We start from the raw sequence: 18,014 nt of genomic DNA, 5'->3' as shown, positions 1-18,014 counted from the left end.
CAGAGACTGGGGTGTTCTCCGGGGACACCAGACAAAAGGCAGGGTCTGAGGGACTCTAGGGAGATGGGAAGAGAACCCTGAGACACTGATCATTTATGAGTTTGAATCTGTGAGGACTCTGGATCCTTCGGGGACAAGAAACTTGGGGCAAGGTGAGAACGCAGAGGCCTGACACACCAGCTTGCCAAGGCCAGAGAGGATGAGGAGCCAGAAAGCCCGGGGAAGTCCCTGCTCCTTCACTGACTTACAGAGGCCTCAGGCTGCCCCTTCATTGCTTCTGGCTCAGCCTCCTCATCTGTAGAACAGACTGTCTACCCTGCCTAATTACCAGGGTTGTTGTCAAACAAAGACATAGAGACTGTGAAAGTACAATATAAACCTAAGCTGCTATTCCCAGTCTATATAACCACCTCTTTATCTTTTCAACTTTATCTGAGATGATTATATTCTTGCCGCTCCATTCCTACTTACCACAGAAGCTTCCAGGACTCAGCTCCTCACCCAGCCCTCCAACTAGCAGATACTATGTCCGCTCAGGGGTCCTTCCTTTTCTCATGGCCTGGTACTCAGGACCCCCAAAGGGGCCCAGCAGCTTTGCCCAGTTTGCTTGCTGCAGAGCAAGAGATGGAGCCCAAGGCCCTGCACATACCAAGCAAGGGTTCTACCACTAAGCTACATCCTCAGCCCCCTAAAGCCAAAACTTGAAACAGTAAAGTATAGGCACCAGCAACCACCAGCCGACCACTTGCTATGTGCCAGACAGTGTTGCAGGCTGGTAAGCAAGAACAGACATAGCCCCTGTATTCAAAGCCTTCCAGATGCAGAGAAACCTCTCTACTTGGGACAAGACTCCTGAGAGTATGAGAAAACCTGCTTGGCTTGATGAAGAGGAGGTACCTGCAAATGAGACCTGGAAGAGGTAAGGGGTGGAACCCATTTGTAGATGGAGCGAGGCTGGGACCAAGTGGGAAGATCCTAGCCTCAGGCAGACAACTGGGATGGAGGTGCAGAACAAGGGCGCCTGAGCTTTGCCAGGGATCTTCAGGCTGTGCTCCTCTCCCTGAGTGCCCAGCCTGGACTCCGTGGAAGCCCATGCTGTGTGGACAGGTGGAAGATTGGTGTTTCAGCTCCAATCCACAGGCCCGCAGGGCTGGGCTGCATGTATTAATGAGCCTTCACAACCTGCTCTCCCCCACATCCAGAGAGGAACAGATGGGACCTGGGGCAGGCTGGGCAGGGACTTCTCTAGGGGGACTCCACCGCCTTTGAAGCAAACACGGGGATCCAAAGCCCTCCAGAAATGAGATCCGCCCAGTACCATCTCCCTGCTTTGGGCTTAGCTGGGGTCCTCAGGCTCTTAGCGCCAAATGACTCCCACTTTCAGTAACACAGAGATACCGGCCCCTCCCCTACTTCAGACCCGGGCTCCCTTTCACAAGCCACCCCCCAAAACTGATCTCCACCATTTAGGGAGCCCTATGGACTCATATCTCTACCCAAGGCCACCCAGGGCTCTGTGCCCATGGCCTGCCGCTGACCCAGCATCCACTCCTCCCACGCTCCACTCCTGCAGGAGGTCTGGCTGTCCCGCCTCTGGGCAAGGACTCAAGACGAGAGAGGCTGACCCCGAACAGAAGCTACACCGCATTGCCTGACTTCATGCAATCTGGGGACCCCACAACACCCAAGGTCAGTGGGGCGTGGGAGGGGCACAGAGAAGCACAGTGGAAAGACAGGGTGAGGATGACACAGAGCTTGGAGCGGGGTCCGGAACAGAGAGAGAGAAGAAAACAGACAAGGCACAAAGGCCAGTCAGATCTCAGACAGAGGGACACTCAAGGGGCACAAAAGGACACAACCAAGAGACAGACCCGCGCTTACAGGGCTGGAGACTGTTTCCAGAGGCTCTTGGGAAACCCCGACACACAAAGCAGCCAGAGGCCAGAAGCCCGGGCCTGGGCAACGCGCACTCACCGTCCCTGCCGCTCACAAAGGCTCCGCGCCACCGCGCCTCCCGATCCCGCCGCGGGCGCCGGTGGCCGGGCCGAGCCCCGCTGCAGCCCCGGCCCGCGGCCTGCAGCCGCTGCACGGCCCGCCCCGCCCGCCCGGTCCCGGGGCGCGCGGCTGAGGTCACCGCTTAACCCCTGGTGGCCTGGCTTGCACGCGGCGCCCCTCCCAGCTCCCCTAACAGTGATCCCGGAGGGAGGCGGGGCTCGACTCTCCACCCATCCTCCTCCCTCTTCGGGAAACTGAGGCTTGGGGTGGAGAAACCCCAGGCAACACCAAGGACTCACACACACAGACCTCCGCCTTCCCGGTTTGGCACCGGACGCCCCTACACACCACTGCGCCTCTCCGCTGCAGCCCTGGGAAGGCTCCTGAAGACACCAGGCTCCTTTAAATTCCCCCAGCATGGCCTGAAGTTCCCTGCAACGGGTGAAAGGCGCATGGGCCTATTCTCATGGAAACCTAGACCCTTGAATGTGTCCCCCAAGCAGACCCAAGGCTTGGAGTCTGAAAGCAGCTGGGCAGCCCCAGGTACCCGTGGCTTGCTCAATGAAGGGCTTTGACATCCTCATCACTCAGCCTTAGATACAGCCCCATTTCCCAGGACCAAAACTGAGGCTCAGAAATGGGAGTCATTTGCCAAAATCCCCCAGCCCCCAGCAAGGAGGTGGTGAAGCTGGGCTCCCAGTTCTCCTTCCTCCTTGCTTGCCTCACGGCTGCCAAGCACCGGCTACTCCCTTCCAAAATCCCAGAGAGGGCCTCCGGATATGATGTAATTAATTACAGTTATCAGGTCACTAATTAAGATTACCCGTTGTTATTAAACACTCCCAGCTACCTCTCTACATGAGAGGTAATTCACACTCGGGCTTATCAGCAATTATTCCTGGGTTAGCAATAATGACCGAAGGGTTCAAGTGCAAAGTATAGGAGGAAAGCATTGTCTAACGGTGTTTGTGGCCACAAAACCAGACGAAAGGCATCTTGCTGTTGTTGCTGGTGGTGGTGGTGCTGTGTGTGTGTGTGTGTGTGTGTGTGTGTGTGTGTGTACGCGCGCGCCGATGTCAGAAATCTTCCTCAATCATTCTCTGTATCTTTTTAAAAGATTTCTTTTGATTTTAATTATGTTATGTGTATGGGTCTGTGCACCCATATGTGCAGCCACCCACAGAGGCCAGAGAGACTTCAGATCCCCAAGGAGCTGGAGTTACCAGAAGTTGGGAAGCGCTTCACATGGGTTCTGCGAATCAAACTCAGGTCCTCCAGAGCAAGACTCTCCAAGCCACTTTATTTTCAGAGGTTTCTCTGTTTGACTCAATTGGCTGGCCAGCAAGCTCTAGCAATTCTCCTGTCTCTGCCTCCCAGTGCTGTGATTACAAGGTCCTGCCAATCCACCCAGCTTTTGATATGGCCGCTGGGGATCCAAGCTCAGGTCTTTCTTGTTTTCAAGGCAAGGCCTTTACTCACTGAGCCTTCTTTTCAGCTCCTTAATTGTTTTATTTTTTTTAATGCCTTCTATTGGGGCTGAGGAGATAATTCAGTGGTTAAGAGTGCTTGTTGCTCTTACAGAAGATCTGGGTTCGATTCCCGGCACCCACACGGTGGGTGGCTCACCATCATTCATAACTCCAGTTTCAGAGGACCCAAAGTCCTCTTCTGACTTTCTCAGGCACCGGGCATGCACAGGATGAACCTACATACATGCAGGCAAAACACTCACTCATACACAAAAATTAAATTAATAACTCTAAGGAAAATTAAATATCCTCTTTTTATATGATGCCTGCCTTGAGGGCTACCAAAGAAGAAAGGAACCAGAGGGGCCCAGACCCTGCTTCCTTGGCTCTCAGACTAGGAGGAGACACCAATAAACAGACTAGGTATAGACAAGACATTGGGCCGAACTCTCTGAAGTCACCAGAGAGTCCTCACTCTGGTCATTAGGTGACAAATATTTGCTGAACACTTGTTATCCCCCCAGGCTCCATTTGGAGAAGATAAGAGACTTCCAGTCTCTGCCCTGGGGGAGCTTCCATGCCATGGGCTAATGTACAGCTTCCAGAAGAACAGGCAAATGTTCCAAAAGGCCATCAGAGCAGAAAGAACATCAGATGTTCAGGGTGACCCCGAGCTCACAGTGTAAAGACCAGAATGTGACTTGAGGGGGCTGTCACAGTCAGAATCAAGTACATGCGCTGTGTGTCTGTTCTCAGCTTTTCCAGATCTGTCCCAACCTCCTTCAGGCTCTCGAGGCTGTCAGCCCCTCCCAGAGCTATACTAAGACCCAGAATCCCTGGGACACCTGCCTTGCACTCCCAGCATGCAGCTGTGAGCAGGATGCGGATCTGATTTGATGCTAGCTGGAGAGCACTGTGGTCCAGACCTCAAGAGATCACGGTCTAGATGCCCCTTTTGCACCCACAGCTTTGCACACTCAACATTTGAGGATTTCATGGATTCCTTGTGGGCGCCCCCAAACCCTCACCCATTGAACCCTTGAGGTTCCATGCTGCAAATCACCTGCTGAGAAAAGCAAACTGAGCTTGCTTGCTCTCTGCACAGTCTCTCTTCAGTTGCTGTTAACTGGAGGCCAACACTTGATCGCTGGGAACTTGGCCATAAAAAGCCAAGTTGCCAGAGCTCCAAATACAGCTAGGAGATGGTAATGGCCAGTTCGTGTCCCCTGTGGCGTGGTCATAATCTGCAGGAGACAGGCCCCTTTCACACAAATATGTTCTCCACCAGCCAACCCTCTCTGCCAGCCCCGTGAACCCTTGACTCCCAGGCCCTTCCCCTGTGACTTAGCATTTTAACTTCAGCGTCTCTCCACTCTCTACTTTTACCATCCAGAGGCATGCTTGACAAGGAATGAGACCACAGCCTTCACAAGCTGGGCCTGCACAGCCTCCTGCCTTCTTCCTCCCCGTCAACTTCATTCTCTGAACATGAACACACATCTCCTCTCCCTTCCCCCAGCTCCATATTTCTCTTTAGTTTTATTTGTTTATTTTCTGTTTGGTTTGTCGGTTTGAGGCAGGGCTTCTTTGCGTAGCCCTGGCTGTCCTGGATCTCTCTCTATAGGCCAGGCTGACCTCAAACTCACAGAGATCCACCTGTCTGCCTTCTGAGTGCTGGGGATTAAAGACGTGCACTGTCACTCTCAATGTTTTATTTTTATGACACAGGGTCTCACTATGTAGCCCTGACTGACCTAGAACTTGCTATGTAGACCAGAGTGGTCTTGAACTCAAAGATCTGCCTGCCTCTCTCTCACAAATGCTAGGACGAAAGGCGAGTGCCACCAATGTCCAGCTTGGTTTATTCATTTTTTTTAAGGTTTTCAGTTGGTTGGAATTTTTGAGACAGGCTCTCACTGTATAATGCTGGTCTTGAACTCACAATCCTGCCTCTACCTGGAGGTCTCCCCATGCTACGATTACAGGTGTGAGACCCTATATCCAGTTGCTATAACTTCACATTCTAAGCTCACAGCACAGATGATACAATGATACAAGGGACATCTCTGGCCCTTTGCTCACGCTGTTTCTGTGGCTTGGACTACACATGGCTATTCCATGCCAAACACAACACTAACTGCCTTTTATTATATGGCTTCTTTGCCTCAAAAAAAAAAGAAAAGAAAAGAAAAGAAGGAAGGAAAGAAGGAAAGAGGAAAGGAAGGAAGGAAAAGAAGAGAGAGAGAAAACACTGTCTCAAAAAAAATTTAAAAAGCAAGATGGCTCCGTACATAAGGGTGCTACCCCTAACCCTGACCACCTTGAGTTGCATCTGCAGGATCCACAGGTGGAAAATGAGAATTAACTCCCACAAGTTGTTCTCTGACATCATACATGAGCATGGCATGCTCGCACCCACATACATGTAAAAATAAATAAATAAAGGGCTGAGCATGGTGGCACTCACCTTTAATCCCAGGAGCAAGAGGCAGGCAAATCTCTGTGAGTTACTTAAAGGTCAGCCTGGTCTACATAGTGAGTTCCAGGCTAGCTGGACCTACTTAGCGAGACCCTGTCTTGAAAGAAAGAAAGAAAGAAAGAAAGAAAGAAAGAAAGAAGGAAGGAAGGAAGGAAGGAAGGAAGGAAGGAAAGAAAGAGAAATAAAGGAAGGAAGGAAGGAAGGAAGGAAGGAAGGAAGGAAGGAAGGAAGGAAGGAAGGAGTGGGCAGCTGAGGAATGCCCAGCCCAGTGACCACCCTCCCACAGCAGCATGAACGAGTGTGCCCAGGAAATCCTCGTTCTGTCCTTGTCATGATACTGAGCCCTAATCCTAAGTGTGCATCTTCTAAAGAACCTGGGTCCCATTGCAATCTCACTAAGAAGCGACTCTGCGCAGCCGCCTGCCCTGTTTGGCAGCAATACCGGCAATGAAACCAGCAACACAGGGTTACGACAGCTCACGTTCAACAAGGGGCCACCAGGTCCATGCACGGTAAAGAAGCAAAAGGGTATGTGGAAGTTCATGCTCACACATACTCCCCCACACCGTGCTTGTTAACCCCGAAAGAGCAGAAAGCAGCTGCCCAGTAAATGCACCCAGATGTTCAGGTAGTGCAAACAGGATCAGGAAGTGTTCGGACACGTGAGCTGCCTCGTGTAACCACAGAAAACTGGAAAATCCTGATTATGTTTGAAGATTAGACCATGGTGAGGTATCGTGTGAATTTCCTGATTCTGCTGACTGTAGAATGGCCTTGAGGGCCAGTGTCCTTGTGGGCAGGCAGCACACCACAGTGCCCAGGGTGAAAAACCATGAAGCCAACAGCTTCTTCTCTTGAGAGGGGCAGCCGGTGTGAAGTGGGAACTATCGGAGTTGCAACTGTTCTGATTATCTGAGGTCTTTTTCAGAGTCAGGCAGGGCTGGCAAGATGGCTCAGGGTCAATGTGCTTATACTCAAAGCCCGGCAACCCAAGTTTGATTCCTGAATCCCACAGCGGAAGGAGAAAGGCGACTCCCAAAAGTGGTCCTCTGAACTCCTCATGGGCCACACACACACACATACACACACACACACACACACACACACACACACACACACACACCAGGGACCAGTGAGGGGGCTCATTAGCTACAAGTGCTGACTATGCAAGAATCTGGGTTCAGTCTCCAGGACTCACATGAAGGTGGAAGGAGAGGCCTCACTACAGAGGATTGGATTAAGCTCTGACTTACACACATATGCATTTGGTGGCATGTGCACACCTACAATGACACAACACACATAATAATAGTAAATAAAATTTAGGAGAAAAGTCAGATGACTCACTCTCAACCAAACAAGTCACTTCCTTCTCTCGGTCTCAGTTCCAATATCTATGTGTCACATAATGCCCATGTCTCCTAGAGGCGTGACCTTACCCTTACCATCTTAAATGGAGCAGGTGTGATCGCGGCCCGAGACTCACAGGGGGCTGGAGAGCTGACTCAGTAGCTAAGAGCGCTTGTTTCTGCAGAGGACCCAGATTCAGTTTCCAGCATCCACACTAGTGGTGCACAACCATCTGTAACTCCCATCCCAGTGGATCCAACACTTGCGTCTGATGTATGTGGGCACTGTACACATAGAGTGCAGATGTATGCGCATCCAAAACACCCATAACAAGCCCAGAAAAGCAAATCTTACTCCTCAGCTACCCAGATGGGGGTGGCGTACAACTTTAATTCCAGCCCTCGGGAGGCAGAAATGGGTGGATCTCTGAGTTTGAGGCCCGCCTGGTCCTGGTCTTCAGAGCAAGTGCCAGGATAGCCATAGTGTCAGAAATCAAACAAACAAGACTCTCACAGGATCCAGCCTATTAAACAGATTCTCTGGTCAAACGGTGGGGAGGTAGCTCATCAGACCCTCACCTGAGATCCCATCTGCTTCTTTCCTCCCGCTCTCTGCCCTGTATCCTCCCCCACACCCTTCAGGAGGTCGCCACCCATGCTCCTAAGCTAGATGTATGTGGGAATGTTTCTTCTGATCTGTCATTAGCACCGTGTCTGGAGGGAACAGACATTTGTCCACATCTCCCCAGGGAAAGTCACGCAACACGCCAGTAGTTGTTTGTTTGTTTGTTCTTTTGGTTGTTGTATTTTGTGAGGCAGGGTCTCACCACAGCAGCCCAGGTTGCCTTCAAACCTCAGGCAACCCTCCTGTCTCAGCCTCCCAGGGGTTGGAGTTACAGGTATGTGCCCCCAAACCCAGCACAAACCTTGACACTTTGCAGAACTATGTTCGTTTTATTCATTTATCTTTTGTATATATGGCGTGTGCATATGTGTGCACTTGCGTGTGTTTGTGTACATGAGAGCATACTTGCCTGTGCACGTGTGTGTAGAAGCCAGAGGCCAACTTCCGGTGTCTTCCTCAGTCATCTTCTCGCTCTTTTCTGGTTTTGTAACTGTTTTGAAACTGGGTCTCACTATGTAGCCCTGTCTTTCCTAGAACTTGCTAGATAGACCAGGCTGGCCTCAAAGTCACAGAGCTCCTCCTGCCTCTGGCTTCCACATAACACAGCAAAAATAAATAGTTCTGAAAACTTTGAAACTTTATGGAATCCTTGTGTGGACAAAAAGAAAGCATCAGACCTCAGCTTTCCACCCCCACGGTGATGGAGCCTCCAACAAGGCTGACCCTGGAGCCACCTCCTCCCCAGCATAGCCGGCCAGATGGAATGGACATTTGACCCACACTGAGCCCATTGGCTCATTGCTCTCAGGAATGTGGAATGAGAGAGCCAAAAGGCTACGCTGGAAGAATGATCACAAAGATCATGCAGAACACGGTCAGTAGTCACATTTTGAAGAAACCATAGCCGGGTCAGGCTGAGGTTTGAGAGAAACAACGAAATCTTAAAAAACAAAACAAAACAACAACAACAACAAAAACCCAAGTAGTACTGAATATGTAACTCAGAGGTGGAGGTCTTGCCCAGCATGCACAAAGCCCTGGATTTAATTCCCAGCATCACACAAACCAGGAGTGGTGGTCCACACCTGTAAACCCCAGCATTTGGGAATGGAGGCCAGAGGAACTTCAAGGTCCTATTGGCTACGTCGTGAGTTCAAGGCCAGCCCCTGCCTCCAAATAAACAAACATCAAACAAACACAAATCAATATGGTGATGATAATGATAATAGCAAACACTGTCTCTCTACCTTGCACTGTGTGAACATTTGTGTTTATGAATGCATCCTCCATGCCCACCCCCAATACCCTATAAAGTATTGTATTGACTTTTACAGATACTGAAGTTGAAGCACAAAGGCTTGTCATGGTCCTGACGTCCATCACTGATGCCGGGAGCCCCCCCCAGAGCCCCTTTCACTGGACCCTCCGGAGGGCGTCCGTGGTCCATGACAGCAAAGCAGCCTGTGACAAGAGGCAGGTGGTATTCTCTGTGCCCTGGCCACATGCAAGGCGAGGGGCACGCCTGAGTGTTGTACAAGAGAATGCTCAACCCCCTGCTTCTGCCTTCCTGGGTCTTCAAAAATGAAAAGGTGGAAGGTCGCCCGTGAAAGGTCACTGCGGGGCAATGTGAGCAGGGGACCTAAAAGGTAGCTGCTGGGCCTCTCAGAATCTCTGCCCACCACCCTGACACCACAGGCCCACGTGCCCGGGAACCCTGCGTCATCTATAGCCTCTCAGGAGGAGCAAACAGAGCGCCTGGGCCTCTGATGAGCAGGGGTTTGGGTGGCTGCGCCTGGGACCTGGGCACACAGCCAGAAAGGACAGGAGGCAAGGTCTTTTCCTCCTGGCTTCAGATTACCACCAACCAAGAGCTCAGAGTTGCCGGTCAGCTGACAGAGCCCAGAGCCTGCTCTAGAAGACACGACAGAGATGGAGAGACAGGGTGAGGGGCCGCTGCAGAGAAAAGGAACAGCAAGGGTACCAGGGACAGTGTGAGCCCAGCCAGGGGACTGGGTGCAGACACAAGGTCTCCAGAAGGGAACAGCCTCAGCTGGGGAGGAGCTTCTGCAGCTGCCAGCCTGCCGTGACACTGGCCACAGCTATGGCCTGGCACGAGCCCCAGAAACCTCCATTGTCCCTGGCTTCACCGCCTCCCGGAGCTGGGACTCTCTACCAGCTCCCTGGTCCCCAGATGAAAGACGCTTTCTAAGGGTCATAAAACTGTCCCCACTCAGAACAATGGGCCCTTATGTGGCTGCACCCTTCACATAAACTCCAATCAGCAGCGCCCAAGAAGCTGCAGGCTGGGCTTTTATAGACTGGCCTTTTGGACCAGCCCCAGCACTAATTAACATCCAGTCCCCTAGTCCTTGTTTGAGGCTCTGTTGGATCCCTCCCATTCACAGAGGTTCGCTGTGCACCAGGCCCTCAGACATCCCTGCCAGGACAACGGCTTTGTCCAGCTTTATGAATATGGAAACTGAAGCCCAGAGAGGGTGGGCAACCAGCCTGAGGCTACATAGCCAGAGCCCTGTGAGTGAAACCTCCTGAGAAAGGTCTGCCACTGAGATTGTCAGCATGCAGGTCAGGCACAGTGAGCCGATCACATAGGCTGGGACCCAGCACACCAAGGACCTGACCCAAAGGAGAGAAGGCCTGAACCCAGCCCCTCATAAAGCCCAGGATCCCCCACCAGCCCAGACTCATACAGTCCTGCCATGCCATTCCTTGTGAGGACCCCAAAGCTTGACAAATGCTTAGAGTGCATGCACCATATACTCCATGCCCAAACCCCTTCGCTCTCATCACACCAGGAATCTACCAGCACACGAGAATGATGTGTCCCCAGTCCCTCAATCCCAAGGAGTCACTTGGGACTCTTTCTGGCTCCACCCATTCCTGCGCCCCTGACTCCCTGCACAATCTGCCTCTTCTCCACTTCTGCTGATTTCCTTCCCACCCTGCACCCTGCAGAGACAGTCTAAGGAAGCAGAGTGGGGTAACACAGGCCTGCAACCCCCAATCCTGAGAAAGCAGAGGCAGGAGGATCATACAATCATGGGTAGCCCGAACTACATAGCAAGTTTCAAGCTAACCTGGGCTAAGTTCCAAGATAGTCCTATCTCGAAACAATGCAAAGACAGAGAAAAAGGCAGTGAATAGATCCTGGCCTCCTGGCTTCTTCTGTGCTGAGATGCTCCACTCCTGCCTGGCAGACAAGATAGGCAGCTCTGGTGTCCCAGACCATGCAGAATGCCTTAAACCTTCACGGCAGCTATCAGTCAGCAAGGCCAGCGCCCAGGCCCTTGGTGGAGGTTGTTCTCTCTCATGGCTTGACCCACCCTGGGGAGACGGCTTGGGACCTGGCCTGTGTCACTATCTCCTGCCACTTCTGCTGCCTTCAGGGAAATCAACGTGCCCAAAAGAACTCCTGGATGCAGTGGCTCATCAGAGCCAGGCCTGGAGCTGGCAATAGCACTGTTGTCCCCTTCCTCACCATCATCCCCTCCATCCCTACCATCACCATCATCACCATCATCCCCTCCATCCCTACCATCACCATCATCACTGTCATCCCCTCCATCACCACCATCACCATCACAATCGTCATCCCCTCCATCACTACCATTACCATTGTCACCATCATCACCGTCACCCCCTCCATCACCACCATCACTGTCATCCCCTCCATCACTATCGTCATCACCACCATCACCGTCATCCCCTCCATCACAATCACAGTCATCCCCTCCATCACCATCACAGTCATCATCCCCTCTATCACAATCACAGTCATCCCCTCCATCACCATCACAGTCATCATCCCCTCTGTCACTATCGTCTTCACCATCATCACCGTCACCCCCACCATCACCATCATCACCGTCATCCCCTCCATCACCATCACAGTCATCATCCCCTCTGTCACTATTGTCATCACCACCATCACTGCCATCCCCTCCATCACTACCATTATCGTTGTCACCATCATCACCATCATCCCCTCCATCACTATCGTCATCACCACCATCACTGTCATCCCCTCCATCACTACCATTATCGTTGTCACCATCATCACCGTCACCCCCTCCATCACCATCATCACCATCATCCTCTCCATCACTATCATCATCACCATCATCACCGTCATGCCTTCCATCACCACCTTCACCATCACAGTCGTCACCCCCTCCATCACTATCGTCATCCCCTCCATCACCACCGCAACCATCATCACCTTAACAAACACTTTCTGGCTTCTGGGTGTTTAGCCTTTCTTTCCCTATATGATCTGGTCAGATCACAATACTCTCTCCTGGAAGTAGGAGCTAGTGCCATCCTGTGCTACACTGAAGGAAACTGACAACCAGCCCACAGCATAAGTGACTGTAGTGCTTGCTCAGTTATCTGTCACCGTTGCTACTCTACCCCCACTCCCCGAAGGCAGGGTCCTGTCTGCTTGGCAGAGTCATATCTTCAGAACACAGTGTCTGGCACTGAACAGGCATTCAATAAACTGTCTTTGGATGCATGGATGGATAGGTGGGTGGGTGGCTGGGTAGCTGGGTGGGTGGATGGATGGATGAATGGATGGATGGTAGGTGCATACATACATGGGTAGATGGATAGATTGGTCAGTGGGTGGATGGATGGTCGGTACACACATAATTAGATAGATGGATGATCGGTTGATGGATGGTAGATGGATGATGAAGGATAGATAGTAGGTATATATGTAGAAGATGGATTGATGTATGGATGAATAGCTACAACCAGATAGATTGATGAATGGAAGATATATGGATGGTAGATGAATGTAGAGATAGGTAGGTTAATGTATGCATGGTGAATAAGAGTGTACAGACTAGTGGAAAGGGGTTGGAAAGGTGACTCAACAGCTAAGAGTACTGACTGCTTTTCCAGAGCATCTGGGTTCAATTCCCAGCACCCACAGGGTGGCTCACAACTGTTTGTTAATTCCAGTTCCAGGGAGTCCGACACTCTCACACAGACATACATGCAGGTCAAACACAAAGACACAGAGAATAAATAAATCATTAAAAATATTTTTAAAAAGAAATGGGTGGAGAGAAGATGGATGGATTGATGGATAAACAGATGGAAGGGAACATGGAAGGATAGCATCTGAGTGAAGACAACTGGAAACCAAGGGGAGAAGAGACAAGGAGTCCTAACTCCTCCACTCCCAGCCACTCACCCCCTGGAGAGGAGGAGGAAGCTGGATGTGGTCTCCTTGTTTACTGGAAAATCCCTTGGTAGGGATCCCAGGGGAGGCAGAGAGGAGTGTGTTGACAATTTCTGGGGACAAAGAAATAAGGATGTGGTGTGATGAGACACCTGGCGAAGCCTGAGTGACAGCAGTGACAGAAGTGATCCCACAGTCCCTTCCCAGACACCTCCGTGTCAGGAAATTGCACTAACCCCAGTTTATGTCCCCACATGGGGCTGGGAGGGGGTGTAGGCAGCCATAAACTGTACCTAGCAAGTGAGCTCCCTGCCCTGTGGCTGCAGGGTGGGGCCTGGGAACAGAGCTACGGATTTGGTTAGAGTCATCCTCACCATAGCTTAGGAGTTCTCAGACCCCAGGCTGGTGGGCATCCTGGCAGCTCAGAGCTTTCCCGGATGGCTGTCCTTATGGAGAGACCTCATGTGGCCCATGAGTCCTCCCGTCCCATTACCAGATTCTGGGGCAAGACAGCGTGAAGAGATGTGCCCAGCCCCTTTCCCTGAGCAGTTTCCTGATGCAGAGGCAAGACTCACAGGGAGGGGAGGCATCAAGACAGGAGACCCAGTTTTCTAGTTGCTGAAGGAAGGCTGGGGACTGTTTGCCTGGCAAACGAGACGTCCTGGGTTCAATCCCCAGCAGTGCAGAAACCAGGCATGGTGGTACAGGCCTGTAACCACAGCACTTGGGAAACAGAAACAGGAGGATCAGAGGTTCAAGGGCATCTTCTCATAAACAATGCATTGGAGCTACAGGAGTCCTACTGGAGAGAGAGAGGGAGATGGAAGGAGGGGAGGAGGGAGAGAGAGAAAGACTAGAAGTATGTGCCTTCCCACCCGTTAAAGAAATCCATCCGGGGCATAAATGGAATATGTCATTGTGGTCCAAGGTGGCACTGGGAGGCAGGTGTCCTCCCAGGCTGGAACTTGTCCTTTTGAAAGAAAGAAGCAGCAGGGGTTGGGGTCACTTACTATGTGCCAAGTTTATAGCTATGACTGGGAAAACTCACCCTTCCACAGCTCTGGAAGCCCAGGATTGAGCAAGTGACTCGCCCGCAGAAGGTATAGAGGGGCTGAGAACCCCAGCCTGACCCCTGAGCCCATCCTTTCTCCGCTGATAGAGAGGACCTTCACCATGGGGCCTCTTCTCCCCAGGATGGGCCCTCGGTGTGCACGGTTTATTCCAAAAGGCTTGGGCTTGTGTGACCCTCACTCCAGTCTAACACATTCACCTCCTACCAGAAGACAGATCCCTACTTCCTGGGCACTGTGGCTGTGTGGGCCTGGGACAGAGGCAGGGTGGCCAGAAGCCGCTGGGACCCTGGAGACCCTCAGAGTTAAAGGACTCTTAGGAATGATGGAAACCAAGCTCTTTCTTCCCCAGAAGGGGAAACTGAGGCCCTGGGAGGACTGGGACATCCTCAAGGTCACAAGATGAGGTCTAAAGCTCCCGGAAGCAAAGACAGCCGGCTGGCTCCAGCCTGGGGTTCCACCCCCACTGTGGCTCTGGAAAACAAGCCCACTGCAGCCTCTTATCAGACAGAGGGAATGCTTATCAGATTCGCTTCCTGCTTGCTCAGGGCTCAGAGAGACAGGGTCAGGAAAGATGTGGGGTGGAGGAGGGAAGCTAGTCTGAGGGAACCCCTGGTTCCCTCCCTCAGCTGGCCATCTAATGACTGAAACTGAAGTGGTGGGGGGGTGAGCTCTCTCCCTCCACACCCAGCTCCTGGTGTTCCCCCCACTGAGGAAACTGGAAGCAGGGTATTCTCTGACTAAGAGCTGAAGACTCAAGGGAGGCACAAGGCAGCCCTGCATCTGCTCAGATCCATCCTCTCAGCTCCTGGGACAGGTTCCCTGGAATCTGACTTTCAGAAATCTCTAAATCTACATTTATTATTATTATTATTTTCATCAGATTTGGTGTCAAGTACCTTCATTTTACCCACTGTGCAAACCCTCCAAAACAGGCTCCCTGATCAGCTCCTGACTTCCCTGGGAGACCCCTGATCCCCAAGGAGCATTCCAGGAGTGGCACCCACTTCTAGGGACACAAAGACTTGTTTCATACCCTTGCCCCCACCCCATGGCTCTGCACCCTTGACTGAGTTCAGTCTCTGCTTCCCCACTGCTCACACAGCCTGTCTTCCGGCATCACAAAGGATTGACATCAAGAATCGCACAGTCCAGCTGGTGAGATGGCTCAGTGGGTGAGGACACTTCCCTCCACGCGTGTGCCATAACCCACGTTTGTCATGCCCCATACACACACACACACACACATACACACACAGAGAGAGAGAGAGAGAGAGAGAGAGAGAGAGAGAGAGAAGAAATGTAAAGAGAAATGCTTAAGAGGTTCAAAACCACTCTTTGTTTCTTTGTTTGTTTTTGATTTGTTTTTTGAGACAGCATTTCTCGGTGACAAAGTCACTCTTTAAAAAATGTACCTCAGACACCAATATTAAAGGTCAAGGGCCTCACAGTCACCGAAGGACCTGCAGACCTTAGCTGAGCAGCTGCCCGGACTGTGTAGAAGTTTGGGTTTTGCTGGTTTGGTGTTGTGGTGACAGGTTCAGGATGGCCTCAAACTCATGGCAATCCTCCTGCCTTACCCTCCTGCATACTGGGATAACAGGGGTAAGCCACCCCATCTCAGCATTTAAAAGTAGTGCCAGTCATGACTAGTTAGAGCCCTCAGTGAAATGGGGCCATCAGGAGAGCTCTGTGTGACTTGTGTGCCACACACGGTGGTGCCCAGGGAGTGGATTGGTGGCCACGGCAGTGTGGGAGTAGATGGGAGTCACTGTCATCTATAGCACTAGTCCCCCTAGTCATTATAGCACTAGGGGGACAGCAGATTCCTTGTGTGCTCTCCCCACGACTGACCACCAGACCAACAGTAGGGACTTCTCTCTTCTCAATGACAGGAATATGGAAGGGTTGCCCTTTACCACCCCCCCACCCAAAGTCTTCAGCTCTTGGAGAACAGAAAACAAGTGGGTGAGAGCCACAAGTTGGGCCTCAGTGGGAGAGGCAAGTCCCCCCTGATGCTTCTGCCAGGCACTCCAAGGTCCTCCAGACCAAAACCTCCAAAGAGGAGGAGACAGCCAGGAAAGGGAGAGACCCTGAATCTGTGCTGTCCCAAAGCTATGTGGCCTCAGGTAGGACAGCTGACCTCTCAAGGCCTCTGACCCATAACTATGGGGACAGTCATCAAGAGTGTCAGTCATCACGGGGATGGCTGTTCCCACCCTGTCCACTTAACCAATGCGTGCCCTAGTGAACCAGCAACATGGGCGGGCTTTGTAGACTGTAACGTGCCTTAGGTAAGACACTGCCTTCTTGATCACGGACAGCGCCTCCCAGAAAAGCAAGATGAGGTGGGAGATAGCAATAAGGGAAAAAAAAAAAAAAAAAGAAAAGAAAAGAAAAAGCAGGTGGGACCCAGGCCCCTGTTACCCTCTGTCCACAGCCACCCTTCCACTTCCTTAAACACCAGCTCCCCTTCTCTTGATCTCTGAGATCTTTCAGAAGTGACTTCACCTCTCTGGGACTGCGATCAATCGGAGTAACAGGTACTCAGTGGGATGTTGGAGGATTAAGTGCGTCATACAAGCACCGCACTGTGTCAGCCAAATAAAAACATGAAGCTAGGGTCCAGTGAGTTTATTATGTTATCATTGGCCAGGTCTTGGCCAAGCAATGAAAGACTCTTTCAGAAAGTACTGAGCTGTCTATAACCGGAGGTATTCAAGCTGTGGCTAAACAGCCACCTGTCAAGGGACTCGGGGCAAGACCGCCTGGTGACCTTTAAAATGCCATCCAACCCCAAGCCGGTAAAATCTCTGCCAAGGACTTGTATAAACTGCTGTCCTCCCCTCCAGATTTGAAATTGCCGGGACCGGTAGTGTCCAGCCACCTTGCCACCCATCCACTGGGCAATCTCGACTTCCTCTGGGGTCTCAGAGCCTCTATTTTCCAGTTATAGAGAGACGAGGCTTGAACAGGTGTTCTGAAGCCAGAGTCGCCCTTCTTAACTCATTAACCTTAAGAATGGGGTAGGGGAACTCCCACCACACACACACACACACACACACACACACACACACGCATGCTTGTGACTCCCCCTACATTCCTCCTCCCACGTCACCCTGATCTGCTAGGCAGGAGCCAGGGTCACCACCGCAGAACTGTCAACAGGTCCTCTCCGAGACTTCTAGGTACTTCCAAGCCTCCCTGCCATCTGGGAGAAAGCTGGGCACCCCAGAGCCCAAGGGTGTCAACACAAGAAGACCCCCACCACCTCCGTCACATCCAAAGAGCCCCCCCCCCCCCACTCTGCAAAGATGGAGAGGGCTTAACTGTAAAGAATGACTGACCTGGATCACTGACAGTTCGAACGCGGTACTTGGAGGAGAAGATGCAAATGGCTGGGGCAGGCACCACCAGCGGAGCAGTGTCTGGTGGGGAAGCTGCTGGCGGAGCAGTCAGGAGCCTTGGTCTGATACACACAGACTCCTGATCCAGGCCTGGCTAGGCTTGCAGAGAGCTCAGGTGTATGAGTCACTTACCAGTCAGACCTGCTGGGCTGGGCTGGTACATAGGACACGAAGTGGGGGGGCAGAGGGCGGAAAACTAGAGGACAGAAGGGGGCCCTGGCCACTACCACAAGGAAGAGCTGGGCTGTGGAGGCTCAGCCTAGGAGGCCCAGGAGGTTCGCCATGGGAGGAACAGAATCAGCAAAGATGAGGCTCCCAAGGTGTGCTGAGCACAGGGCTCAAGATAAGGGGCTCGATATAAAGCCCCAGGGTGGTGTTCTACACATCCAGACCCTAACAGGGAAGATGGGAGAA

The 18,014-nt window shown here is 51.9% G+C and overlaps 2 protein-coding genes across 3 annotated transcripts in view; one reads left to right on the top strand and one right to left on the bottom strand.

Moving 5' to 3' along the window:
• Positions 1–17,696, bottom strand: part of Arhgef10l (Rho guanine nucleotide exchange factor 10 like) — a 149,573-nt gene extending 131,877 nt beyond the window's left edge. Inside the window, exon 1 of one of the 2 annotated variants that reach the window (XM_087906958.1) lies at positions 17,541–17,696. The gene's annotated coding sequence lies outside the window, so the exon portion shown is untranslated. Of the gene's footprint in view, positions 1–1,974; positions 2,101–17,540 lie in introns of those variants that run through there. The other variant, XM_087906959.1, reaches the window with a different exon arrangement.
• Positions 1,559–12,701, top strand: LOC148121648 (uncharacterized). The gene is made up of 2 exons (XM_087906962.1): positions 1,559–1,689; positions 9,252–12,701. The coding sequence occupies exon 2, from the start codon at positions 11,163–11,165 to the stop codon at positions 12,186–12,188; it is 1,026 nt and encodes a 341-aa protein (XP_087763088.1). The 5' UTR covers positions 1,559–1,689; positions 9,252–11,162; the 3' UTR covers positions 12,189–12,701.
• Positions 17,697–18,014: the final 318 nt, after the last annotated feature.

Source organism: Myodes glareolus, chromosome 6 (assembly GCF_982192425.1).
Source record: "Myodes glareolus chromosome 6, mMyoGla1.1, whole genome shotgun sequence".
Lineage (NCBI taxonomy): Eukaryota > Metazoa > Chordata > Mammalia > Rodentia > Cricetidae > Myodes > Myodes glareolus.
The sequence above is the reverse complement of the archived record's forward strand: the minus strand, read 5'-3'. Positions and strand labels throughout refer to the sequence as shown.

What these genes read in the sequence shown, in the direction of transcription:
- LOC148121648 (XM_087906962.1), top strand. Translation starts at nt 11,163, where the DNA reads ATGCAGAATGCCTTAAACCTTCACGGCAGCTATCAGTCAGCAAGGCCA.